The sequence below is a fragment of the Lagopus leucura genome, unplaced genomic scaffold (assembly GCF_019238085.1).
Source record: "Lagopus leucura isolate 7727_CA_CO unplaced genomic scaffold, USGS_WTPT01 Super-Scaffold_100157, whole genome shotgun sequence".
Classification (NCBI taxonomy): Eukaryota; Metazoa; Chordata; class Aves; order Galliformes; family Phasianidae; genus Lagopus; species Lagopus leucura.
In genome coordinates this window covers 31,325,955-31,339,640 of record NW_024962334.1, presented here as the reverse complement: position 1 = coordinate 31,339,640, position 13,686 = coordinate 31,325,955, and the positions used below count along the sequence as shown (strand labels likewise).

The 13,686-nt window shown below is 36.9% G+C and overlaps 1 protein-coding gene across 1 annotated transcript in view; it reads left to right on the top strand.

Moving 5' to 3' along the window:
• Positions 1-13,686, top strand: part of CUBN (cubilin) — a 139,914-nt gene that overhangs the window by 32,683 nt on the left and 93,545 nt on the right. Inside the window, exons 23-27 of the mRNA XM_042888520.1 lie at positions 293-423; positions 8,048-8,234; positions 10,424-10,584; positions 11,101-11,282; positions 12,026-12,182. Coding sequence (XP_042744454.1) covers positions 293-423; positions 8,048-8,234; positions 10,424-10,584; positions 11,101-11,282; positions 12,026-12,182 — 818 coding nt within the window. The remainder of the gene's footprint in view (positions 1-292; positions 424-8,047; positions 8,235-10,423; positions 10,585-11,100; positions 11,283-12,025; positions 12,183-13,686) is intronic.

Sequence of the window (13,686 nt, the reverse complement as noted above, 5' to 3'; positions counted from 1 at the left end):
TGTCAGCCAGTCAGGCTATGCTGTAGGTAGAGCATGGACTAATTTCAGTAAGAACTGCGCAACTTGATAAACAATTTCTCCTCTGACTTTGCCACAAATGTTAGATCTGTATTCTTGTACGTGAAGAGTGTTATTTAGCCTCACGATACAGCGTTTATGTTTGAGATCTCTATAGTTCAGAGGTGACATCATATATATGCAGCTGTTCAAACCTCACAAAAACCGAATCTTCCAGTAATACAGATGCTTCATGAAGCACCATCACTCAATTTGGGTCATTTTTTTGCTGCAGGTACTGTGGAAGATCAATTCCACCATCTCTTACTAGTGGTGGCAATGTGATGATGTTGTACTTTGTGACCAACAGCGGCATTTCTTCTGAGGGCTTCTCAGCTAATTATATCTCCTTGCATGCATCAGAAGGTAAAATGTCAGTATGTCGTTATGCAAATTAAATGTTTTCAGTTGTCACTGTAAATAACCACTGTAAGAAACAGAAACTTTATTTTCTGTGTTTATGTAGGACTGCTTGGTGCCTCCTCTATCCCCTTCTTATTTATAGCTACTTGATTCAAAAAGCATTTCCCTCTCTGGAAATATGACCGACACGGAAAGCAATTTATGTAAGCAATACTGCTGTTTTCTTTACAAAGTCACTAAGAGCTGACAAGGTAGAAATGTATGAATTATTTTGGAAAATTATTTCCTGAATTTGTTCTGCCCACCCCAAGCTGAGTTGGGTGATGTAGGAAAACTCACTTTAATGGAAAGCCACCTGAGCATCTCAGGTGCCATACAAATTAGTTTAGCTCCTATTCGGGTACAGTGTTGATTGTAGGCAAAAAAAAAAAAGTCACATCAAAATATAACAAATTAGCAAATTAACCTGAAAGCGCAAGCAGCTTTTTTCTCTTCTGTTTAAGATTGAGTTCAAATTGTCAGTCTCCAGAAAAACTCAAGGCTCCTCTTATGCCTTAAACCTATTATTTAAGTATCTTTTAAGAAATGATACACGTGGGGAAAAGCAACTATTGAAGAGAATGACTTCTCATTCACTTAGTAGTGTAAAACAGAGGAAAAAAATGGAAAATTACTCAAATTGCAACTGATTTGAAGGTTTTCCAATGTGAGCATATCTGTGTTTTCAAAATATGCCAAACCCACTAAGCCTCTTCCTTCTAGTGTTTGCACATCTCCCTGACAAACAGTTGTTCTAGCAGTGACAGAGCTGCATTTGAAGGAGCAGCTTTGAAAGGCTGTCAAGTACCTTCTCATACATTTAAAAGGCATGTCTGCTGTTGCTCTCCTTGCTGCTAAACCTACATCTGTAGTAGAAGAGGATATGGGTCAAGAGACAGATTGTATTGTTCATTAATGTGATAGTTTTCCTTTTTTTTTTTACCTCAAGTAAATATTGCATACTTGGATTTGATATATAATAGCAGCTCTTCTCACAGTTTATCAAGATCAGAATACTTTCTAGTTAGTATTAATCTGTATTTCTGTCTCTGGCATCTTATTTCTCTGACTTTATTGGTTATCTTGGTGCTGAACCCAAGTTTTTCTTTCTACCTTTGCTACTCTGCCCCCTTTCTTCCATATTCTCCTCCTTTACCATGGCCACTGACAAGGTATTCTCATCCAAAGCACTGTTATATGCATCATGTGAGGTTCAAACTGTACCAGTATTGTCTGTGGAATGGTTTCGAAGTATATTTTAAAAATGAAATCTGTTTTCTCTTCAATATTATTAAAAACTGTAAGTGAAATGATTTTTATGGATGAATCTCTCCCAACATTTTCTTTTCCTATATTTTTTCTTTCCACATAATTAGTACAGGTATGTTTACTACTTTTCGGCTTAGAATCATAGATTCCTTTGAGTTGGTAGGGACATTTAGAGGTCATCTAGTCTAACTCTCCTGCAATGAACAGGGACATGTACAGCTAAATCAGAGACCCAGAGTCTGATCCAGCCTCACCTTGAAAGTCTTCAGGCACAGGGCACCAACTGCATCTCTAGGCAACCTGTTCCAGTGTCTCATCGCCCTCACTGTAGACTTTTTCCTTCACAGAATCACAGAATTGTAGGGGTTGGAAGGGACCTCCAGAGATCATTGAGTCCAACCCCCCTGCCAAAGCAGGTTTCCTTATAACTAAGCTTCATCTCCTCTCTTTAGGCTTGAAGCCATTTCCCCTTGTTCTCTCCACAGACCCTGCTGAACAGTCTGTCCTCTTCTTTCCCATAGCTCTCCTTCAGATTCTGAAAGGCCACTCTCAAATCTCCCCAGAATCTTCTCTTCTCCAGGCTGCCTTCTCAGCCTGTTCTTTTAGGAGAAGGTGTTCCATCCCTTGGATTGTTTCTCTAGGCCTCCTCTGGATGTGCTCTAACAGGTCTTAATAGGATCTTTAATGAGAAATATTGCAAAAGTGATAACTCGCTTTCTTCTTGCTCAAAGCCAAAATTATGATCTCTGGAAGAAATGTTGTTGTTTCTTTTTTTCACTTTAAGCACCGTAATTTGCATATGTATGGTAACATAGTGAATAACTACTGAAACTGAGACTAATAACCCTATTAAAAAGTTGAAACCACAATTTCTCTTCACAGAAATTTCTTTCCTTTGGCCTCAGCACGAGCATGGTAATATTATAACTCAGTTGTCATAAATACTGGACCATTAGCATTCATTTCTTATTAAGAATAAAGTGTTGAAGCTGCAATGGCCTGGGAGAAGACAAATATGTGTTTGTGGACTTCACTGAGAGAAGTAATTTAACACTCCTGTGAAATTATATTGAGTTAAGTTTTCCTACTGTGAGACTTTTAGGCCTGCTATTTATCTTATATATATTATGTATATATACATTATTATGTATATATATGTATATATCCAGTTACACTAGGGTAGTGAATTGCTGAAATAATAATATCTGAGAGAATTACCAAAGCTATGGATTTTTTTTTTTTTATTTGCTGTCTATTTTCATTTTTCTGTTAAGAAAAATATGCTTCTAATAATGTACCTTGTGCAGCAGGAATTCTTCATATTTTTGAGCTATATTTTTTTAGCAAGCTACACTACAACCTATATCAGAAGTGGTCAAAGCTGTTCTGGTTCACATTAGAATTTTCAATAGGCCTTTGCCTGAAGTTACTTCACAGAGAATGAACTACTCACATGACTACTACACATGTACTACTACATGAAAGATGGACAACATTATAAGACAAAAAAAAAAAAAAAAAGTAAAGGAGGATACGTATGAGTGAAAAATATTATTTATCTGAAACAAAACTAAATTTTTTCTCTATGTATCTTACCAAACAATGTTTATCCGTGATTTATTAATTATTTGAAGAGTTGCAGGAAATGGCTGCAAAGCTATATTTCCTAGTTAAGAAGCTTGAATGCAATGAGATACGGGCATGGCTATGATCCATAAAGTACAAGCAATTGTTTTAGCAGTCTGCTAGCTAGTAGCTGTGAACAGCTCAAAAGGCAGAAATGCTTCAGACAAATTTACCCGCACGATTCTTAGTTGTCTTAAGTGTATGTCTCCTACTTACACTGTCTGTACCCTAGATGCTTATTTCTTGGCTCTCTGTCTTTTGAGGATAAAGTCATCTGGAACCACAGAATCCATAACTCAAATACCAGATAGATGAGTGTCACAACATATAAATCTTGCAATAGTTTTTTGGGTTTTCTTTTGCATATCTTGGCTGAAAAGCCACAGGGGAAAAAAAAAAAAAAACACCAAAAAACAACCAAAACGTGAAATTATTGAAAAGTTGTTGAAAAGGCTCAGTCATTACAGGAAGAGTTGCTCAGGCCTTGAAAGATCCAGGTATATTTTGTTGTCCATGAATTCTCACTAGTAAGCATTTATTTATTCATTCATTCATTAAGGAGTCTTCATTTCATCCTTTCCATTAAGAAGGGTCATCCTTAACAGGGCTTTTAGCAGATTGCTTTCCTGATACCTTTTTTTTTTTTTTTTTTTTTTTTTTAATCCCTGGTTTTTCTCTGGCCTTGGTGAAAGATAAGACTTCTCATTATCAGCCTGAATTGTAAATGACACGATTTTCCAAGTGAGATAACTTGGCTTTAAACAGCTTCATTGTGTGTTGCATTAGTTGAGAGTGACTGACTGCAGAAGGCAGAGTTTGAGAAAGATGAAGAAAGTATTTTGAGCCGGTGGACTTGGACTTAAGTGTGTACCTGACAGTGATGTATAGATCATAGAATCATTAAGGTTGGAAAAGATCTCAGATCATCTAGTCCAACCATCCACTTACCTCCCATATTGCCCACTAAACCATGTCCCTCAGTGTTATGTCTGCCTTTTCCTTAAGCGCCTCCAGGGATGGTGTCTCTGCCACATCCCAGGTAGGCTGTTCCAGTGCCCAACAACTCTTTCTAAGAAGAAATTCTCCCTAATACTCAACCTGAGGTGTGTCATTATCTGTATAAAAGTTGACTTCTCAATTTGCATCATGCAGACTAAAGCCAGTAATTATTAGGAGGATGTTGCTTGGATTTTCTCTTTAGGTATATGAGCAAAGGCAAGAAAGGAAAGAAATGTTTGACAAATATATGTGTGTACGGATACACAGCATGGCTGAATAAGACTGGGCTAAAATAGAGAAAGGACGTGTGCATCTTTGTCATCTACTCACCCTAAGTCTGTAGGAAAAGACTCAATCACCCAGCACTTGGCAACTTGTTAGGTCACTGGTCATGTTTGATCTGGTTATTAGTATGCCTATACATGCCTGTATACATGTGTAAAACTATATGGTATGTGTGTTTATGTCTAAATAAACAGGAAAAAGCTGGAGATTCTTTTTGAATAGCATTACCCAGTGTTTTTGAGAAGCTTGAGCATGAAACATTACAAAGGACCTTTGTGTGTGTTCCTGGTAAAAACTAAGCCTTCTGGAATCTGCCAGCAGCAGTAGCAGAAGACCCTGAAGTGCAGATGTGCTTTTTCCATTGCCAGTGGTGAGGAACTTCATGTGAAAGTTCCTCCCTTTTTTTTTTTTTTTTTTTTTTTTCCTAAACATGCATTATGTTACATAAAAGCCTAATTGCTATGGATATGAGTTTTCCTTCGGCAGAGTGACATCAAAAGAAAACTGCCATTTTATATATGGCACTACAGTTTTATTTTTAATAATTAGAATTGTGGCAACTGATGAATGTCACTTCATGGGAAGGACATGGATATAATTTTCAGAACCGCACGTGACTGCATGAGTGAGTGGTACAAAAGGTGGCATTTTTTCTCCACTGATGGCTGTTACAGTGAGTTGCTGCCATTTGTGGCTTTTTTCTCTTTTTTTTTTCTTTCTTCTTTTTTTTTTTTTTTTTCAGAAGAACACATTCAGGACAAAAATCAGAAAGCAGATTGAATAGCTTTCAAAACTTCATATGCTGGCAAAGCAAGAAGTAGAGTTGCCCAGGACAATTGCTGCTGCCTTCTAATTTTTATGGGCTGCAATGAACATTTGAGTTTGTATTTATTTCAGGCCTATAGTAATCACAATATGGAGTTGGAATGTGTTCTAAACTTTGGCACAAATTTCAAAGTTCATTTTTCCTGCTAATCTTGCTAACAGTTTTCTCTGAACAAAGTCTATATATGACTGTGCTAGTGAAACCCCAAATGCTGTGTTAAGTGAAGTGATTGCAAAAAAGGAGTTCCATCTCTCCTGCTGAAAGTGGAATACAATACATGGATCCATTTACCAGAAAAGAGTTGGCTGATACAAAATGAGAGTTCATTTGTGTTTCCTAATCCTAGTTTGCATTTAGACTGTAGCCAGAAGTCTGACATCTTGAAGACAGTTGCTCTTTACCATCTGTATTTGTCCCCCTTAGATCATAATGAAGATTACTAAAAATGATCTTAAACTTATAAATAATCTTCATTATTCATGCTGTATTTGTGAAAACTGAATACAACATGCAGTTTAAAGTAGCACACTTTGGATATCATCTTTTGAATGGGTTACTGCCAAGAAAGCTAACTTTGGTGAGGGAGGGAACCTTGACATTCTTCCCAATTCTGTGGAGATTGTTCTTAAAAGGGCTGATAAAAATGATCTGGCTTCCTTGATGCTAATTTTACCCAAAGGACCTTTGTCTAGTACATCAATTTTAATATTCTTCAGGCTGAAAGATGGTATTCATGGCCTCAGCCCTCGAGTGAGTAAGGAATAGAGATATTACAACCTCTCTGTGCATTATGTTTTCATAAGTCAGGCATCCACCCTTCAAAAATGATAAGGTAATAATTAATTAGAAGTAACCTAATAAATAACACACCTTTTCAATTTAATTTTTAATTGCCTTCTAACAGGCCTTTAGGAAAAACTTGGGTCACATTTCTAAGCCAGCTTTCTAACCCTGCAGGCAGGATTATCATGAAGCCTTGTGACTTTAAGGATCAGGGGGTTGACGATGCATGTCACAAAGCACCAGGGGTGTTAGCGCAGCATGTGTATTATAAGCACAGTCTTTTAAAGGGGCCAAGACTTACATGATTGTTGCACTTAATTTATTAAAGCATGTTATATTATAACACAAATGACTAAAACTCTAGATGAAAAGTTAAATACTGATTTCAGGTGAAGTAGTGTGCAAAAAATTTTTCACTTGTTAATCGCCAAAGTACAGCTCAATGGCAGAAAATTATTGGTCTATTTCTACATCCTGTTACTTTGTTCATCTCATGGTAAATTAGGAGCGTGTTGAGTATCTTGTTTTGAGGGTGTTTATCCCAGAGAAAGAATTTCCAACAGAAGCATTCCAGGTGACAAAGAATCCCCCCCCCCCCCTTATTTTTGCATCCCTTCTACTCTTTATTTTCAATATCAGAAAAAGCAAAAGTGTTTTACTAGTTAGAAAGGATAGAGAACGGTTTTGGAAATGACCAACCTTAGATGTGGAAGGCTCTAGCTTCTACTTCAGCCCTTCCCCTTCAACTGCTATGCATACTGAAGTATTATTTAAAAGTATTGCTACACTGCTGTACTACGTTAGAAGACAGGTTTCAGAGATCTGTGATTCAAATTAGTATAAAGTGAATCATAATATTCTGCTCACTTTTTGTTGTACTTTATATTCCATCTGAACCTGACCATTTGAAAGTATGTCTTATATTTGCAACCTGTGGGGTCTGGAGCAGAGGAACAGAATGAGACTGCAGGGTTTTCAAATTCAATCTATAACTTAAACCCTTCCCCCCCCCCAAAAAAAAAAAAAAACTACAGTGTGATTCCTTTATTTATTAAATTATCCTAATAGAAAGAAATAGTGAACTTCCCCCAGTTTTGTGTTAGGTTGGTAGTGTACTGCCTCCTAATTTCTGTGTATCTGTATTCACAAACAGTTATTAACTTTGGAGCTTGTGATGTCATTCAGAGAGTGTTATGTATGATTCTATGTTTTTCTTGCACTTCATGCCTCTTGATGTTTTTCTCTGTTCTCCTATCCTTTACTTTACTTGCTAGGCTAAATAAGTTAAGCTCTTCTAATTCCTCTTGCCTGCTGATCTGATTCCCCACCATCTCCCTAACTTCTCTCTTACCTGTTTTCATTTGATTTCTTGGCTTATTCCTGTTTATCTAGGTGAAGTATCAACATGAAGATTCTCTAATGCATGCAGTTTTTCTCTCCAAAATAAGTCTCATAAACCATTCTGTAGAATGTAGCTAGAGACTGCTTTCACTTTCCTTTTCTGCTTACCTGGGTTTTAGGTCAAATCTAGCTTACTCAGCTGGAATGACTCTGACATTGCCTACCTGTAACAGGCCCAGAGTTCTGGTAAAAAGTCGAATATAAGAAAGTCCATGAAAAATCTGAGTTCTGTTTGAAATTGAATTGAAATTTTGATTACATTCAACAGTGTGATGTATGCAAGATAAATTACAATGGAAAGGATGTTGGCTTCTATACCTATCTGTTAGAAATAGAAATTTCCTGTTAATTTAGCACAGAAAACAAGCTCGTTCATACTTGTTTCCGTTCTTTTTGAAGTGTGCTCACACAACTACGATACTGAAACTGGTGTGCTAACATCTCCGAACTATCCAGATAACTACCCTGTCCAGACAGAGTGCATCTACACCATCACAGTGGGAATAAACAGACAGATTGTGCTGCGCTTCACCAACTTCACTCTAGAAGGGAATTTACGCTGTACAGAGGATTATATAGAAATCAGGCAAGCCAAATTATTTCTGTTGTTCTTATTACTGATAGCCACAAAAATTGTCCAATTCCACTTAAGCATGTTTGGAAACTATAGCTTCAACTACATGCCTGTGCTGTCAAAGTGGAAAAAAAGACTTATCAGAGAATTTTAAATGCTATTTTCCTCCGTGTTACTCCACTGACCATTTTCCTACCTAGCAAATTCTGTTTCTCATGGCAAGTAGAGTGTGTGGACTGTACAGCTGCATACTGTGTGTGTTGAGTCCCTCAGAGCAGAAATAGAGTTTCATTCCCTGTTTTGTAAGATTTTCTGTTTTATATTTATAGTCTTTAACAAGTATCTTTCTGTGATGTAGCAATAAGAACATTGTGCAAAATCTGTGATATTTGGCTCTACTGGTATCACCAGTAAACCTAGGATGCAAGCATGGTGATTCCTTTAAAATTTTAGTAAGACTGAGCAGGATAAAGTAATAATTGCAGGAAGGCCAAGTGCATGCTTACAACACAGCTGCACCAAGTGGTAAGCTGCTGTATGGGATCTGCACTTTGAAGTGCCAGTGTACCTATTTCTCTGTCCTAAGCCTCTCTGGTTGTTCGCATGGGGTGTGCCACGAGTGTTCATGAGCTCAATGAGCATCACGATTAAACTAATTCTGCACATTACACCAAATATTCTGTATGGATTTTTCCTCTTTAAGTTCTTCTATTTTTTGGAGCAAAAAAAAAAATCTGCTATCTGAAATTGCAGAATCAGTTGGATTAAGATTTTGAATTCCTGCTGAATTAGTTGGTTGTTTCCAGATGTACATACAAGGTAGAGGAAGTTCTGAAAAACTGAAAGAATTTTTCACTACATTCCAAGTGTCTCATTCTTTCATCTTAAAGCCATCAGTAAGAGACTAAACTTAATCTAACTTAAACAGTTACAACCTTAATTTTGGGTTGACCTGATTTAGGATAGTTGTTTTCTCTGTTTTTGAGGAGAAAAACTGAAAAAGATATTCATGTATTGCAGAGAACTAACTCTGAGACTGTGAAGAGCTCAGTAGCATTTATTAGGCTTTCACATATGCCTAGAACATCTCGAAGTGTAGCTCAGAACATTGCTGCTGTCATAACTGGATTTCCACAAGATGCTTCATCAAACCTGATACCCTTATATGAGGTAGCTAGATCAGTCTTAGTTGAGTGTCACTCTGGTTTCTTGTCCTGAGGTGTCCTCTAACAAACTGCATTCAGTTAACTAAGAAAATGTTCATTTGACCATAGCTACAAGGGCATAGATGCAAGCCGGAGGAGATTCTGGCACAGTTCTTAACTGCTAGCAACCTGAGAAGGCAGCAAGCTGTTTAGTCTGGGAGGCTGACAAGAAATCAGGCCTTTGAGAGTGACAAGATCTAAGTAGAAACTTATCCCAAAAGCCAAGATAAACCTTGAAAGCATTACTGTTTAGTTAAAAAAATATATCAAGATACCACCAGTATGTAAGTATAAATATACTTATTATTCTAATGACCTACAAGGGTATTTGTAACATTATTGCTTAATGTGAAACTATATTATCTTGATGCTAAGATTAAAACACAGTTGGTTTGCAGACTGCTACCATCTTTTTTTATTTCTACGAGATATGTGCCAGACAACAGAATGTAGGATTTGCATCCCAATTATAGTAAAATATTGCTGCAAACAGTACTTAATTGAAAGGCTAGATGGAATTAATCATCTTGTAGAAACAACTATGACTGCATCTTTCAAAATATGCATCATAGGAGGCCTGAGAGATGGATTCCCATTTGTGCAGTGAGAAATAAATATCCTTTTTTAAAGTAAGCAATCTCATATGTTTTTGTACTGAGCTGGGGAGTGAGAAATGAGAATAGAGTTTTTCCATCAGATTAGAAGTTTACCTTTAGTTGAAGCAATATTGAATACAGCAGCATTGAATACAACTGAAATATTTAAGTCTGTCAGTGTCAGTGCTGGATGGACATGCTGGACATACCCAACAAGGAGGTGCTTCTGGTAGGACCTCTTAACACAGGTGACAGTATTTGGTAGCTGTTTTTTCCATGGAAGATGAAGAACCAGGATTAGTCTTTCCTAAACCTGAAAGAATCCCAAAATTTTCTGCATTGTTGGTATTTCTCATGTTTTCTCTGGTTGACACATAGCTTTTCTTCTCTATCATTCTAGAGATGGAGGTTATGAAACATCTCCTTATCTTGGAAAATACTGTGGTACAGAGCTGCCTCCAGATATAATATCTCATGGTAACAAGCTGTGGATCAAGTTTGTAAGTGATATATTTGGCACAAGAGAGGGGTTTTCAGCAGAATGGGACGGTACATCAGCAGGTACAATGAGTATATAACGTATAAAGCCCTTTTACTTGTCTCATTTTTTATCTTAATTTCTCTTTTTTTTTTTTTTTGTACGTCTTTTCTACCTCTCATCCTTGTATGTCTCTGCTAATTACATAACAACACATATTGAGGTTCTTCAGACCAAGAAGTTGACTTTGTTGTTCCTTGAAGGGAAGGATATACTTACTATTCCCTAGTAATATTCCCTGCTAATATTCCCTCCTAATGTAGCATCAGCTTTCATTTGTGTGTAAGTAAAAATGCAACAGAGAGGTTTTTGTTTGAAAAGTAACTTAAAACAAGAGCAGTCTTCACATTAGATAATTAATATTTCTAGGTGCTTTGGGCTCTTTTCCACTTTCAACAGTGTTGACTTAATGCAGATTTTTGGTTTATCACTTAAGATTAGGGCGTGTGAAAAAAGTCAGTAGTGTGAATCTCACGTCATGTCTGAATCTCTGGTGTTCTCAATGTTAAATGTTGGTTTGGTTTCTTTGCCACTTTCAGGTTGTGGTGGGACTTTGACAGCAAGTTCTGGTATCTTCATGTCTCCCAACTACCCTATGCCATATTATCACAGTTCAGAGTGCTACTGGTTGCTCAGAGGAAGCCAAGGAACCCCGTTTGAAATCCAGTTTGAACAATTTCATCTAGAGTATCACTCAAAGTGCAACTTTGATTACCTTGCGGTATGCATACCATGAACCTTTGCTCTACAGGAGGCAGCTAAACATGATGAATGCAAGGGCAAGAGAAAACACATGGTCTTATTTTTCAAATGTTTTTGTGTGAACAGATCCAGAATAGGCAGTGGTGTGCAAAGGGAAGAAAAGCATTTGTGTCTAGATAGGCCACTTAAATGTGATTATGTCTATATCTGTTAAATTAACTGTATTTTGGACCAAGTATTTTGTGATCTTTCCTAGTAAACTACATAAGACAATCACAATTTAGTAACTCTATTGCTAATCCCAAATTCCATATTCAAATTGTTAAGTAGATTATTTGAATTATCATTATTGGATTATTTTAATTATAATTAGAGTACACTCTTACCCTCTCAATGAGTAAGTCCCTTTAAACTCACCAGTACTTGATTACTAGCTTCCTGTTTTTTGCACTGATTTGCTTGCTTTTGAAACGCCTGTCAGGCTTTTTCTGAGGAAAAATAATATTTAACCTCTTGTAAACCTAGAAGCTATTCCCCAAGCAGACACTGCAGGAGAAATTACTGGGATTTGTCATGCTATCAGCTTTATAAAAATTCAATATTTAGCATTGTGCTGTCAAAGCTGAAGCAGTTCTAGTTTTTCAAATTCTGTAACAAACAGCAGAATCATCAAAATTATGTATTATGGGGGAACTGACATGCTTTTCTGCCTGATTTTAAATTTTATGCTCCTTTCATCTTCCTTTTATTCTTTCCATGAAGATATATGATGGCAACAGCAGCAATGCGAAACAACTTGGTAAATTTTGTGGGAATCAGATACCACAGCTCATCAATTCAAGTGGAGACAGTGTGTATATAAAACTGAGGACAGATAGCAGTGTGCATGGTGGAGGTTTTTTAGCTAACTACAAACAAGGTAAGTAAGCAAAAGATGATGAAAAGAACATGTTTCTATAGTTTAGTTTTTCCCTGAAACACCATCTTCCAGCCCATGATCTCACTTATTCATTAGCAGAGAACAAAGCAATAGAGCCTATTATTGACCCAGATTCCTTAGCCTGATCCAGACACAAAAGCCAGAAAACTAAAACCTGCCCATCATAGAGATAATTTCATAGCAGCAGGGTCTCCGCATCAGCTTTCTTCTATTACTTGCACCAATGGCACTTTCTGCTCCAGAGTCACTCAGAATACCTGGTGTTGAAAGTCCCCAACAGTGTGGATTGGACTGTTCTTGTTCACCTGTCTGCTCAGCCTCATGATCTCTCAACTGAAAAGGCAGATAGAGTAGGCTTCTCTGCCCTTTGGGCTGCTGTGAATTAGGATGGCAAAAGATAACGGAGTTATCTTTAGTTCTCAGGGATCATTAAGGGTGTTAAGGATGATTTAGGTGACCGGGAACACTTCAAAAATTTCATTTTTGTTTTATATTATGGGGTAGGGGTCACGTTTTTATTTATAGAAGGGTGAGTGTAAGAATAGTTCTGCCCCAGCAATGTTGGAAGAATAACATTTGACAAAACAAAATAAAAAATACAGAGAGATACACAAGGAATTATAGTTATTCTATTTTTAGTTATAGCATCAGGTATTTTCCCAATATTTACTTTCCCCATTATACATTATAGATTAAGATATACTTTGGAGGGTAAGGAATTTCTCCTTATACAAAATGAGTTACAGACATCTTTGGGTACTCTAAATATGCCATGCTCAACTATTAGAAATTGCTGTAGGTTTTTAGACATTGTTGTCCCCTGTTGGGCAGTAGTAAATGCATTACAAAAAAACCTTTATAGCTGTTCACCACATGGAACACATAATTAGAAGGGTGAAGGAGTGTTGTCGTCTTAAGTCCTTAAAGATGACACAGATTAATCTACCATGTAATTTTCAGACTTCAAAATCAAGATGATGTATTAGAAAAGGGTTCTTTTTCTGCTCTATAAATAATTAAACAGAGCACTTACAAAGCATTTAGATACAGGAGTTGAGCTATCAGATGTGTGATCCACACTTCACATTCTTATTTAATTCCTGACTATGCACATGCACCCAAGAAAGCTTTCAATAGCTTGCCCAAAAGCTAAAATTATGTAGGAAGTAACAGTGTAAAATAAGAATGCTTCTATGCTAGATGCATTTATGTGTACATGGAAGAAAGGCAGTGATGAATTGGAAAACATTGCAAAGGAAAACTCAGTATCAAAGTTAACATACAAAAGCACCTTTGTGCTAGATATATTTCTAATAAAATCACGATGGCAGGGGGTAACAGCTTTTGCTTATCTTACATTCTTCAAAATCCATTTCATGCTTTTCATCCTGTCCTTTCAAATAGTTATATGCCTCAGTGTAGCTTGCAGAAAAGTCCCTTTCTACAGGGTCCTGACCCTCAGCTGCATTCTGGAGGTTTTGAA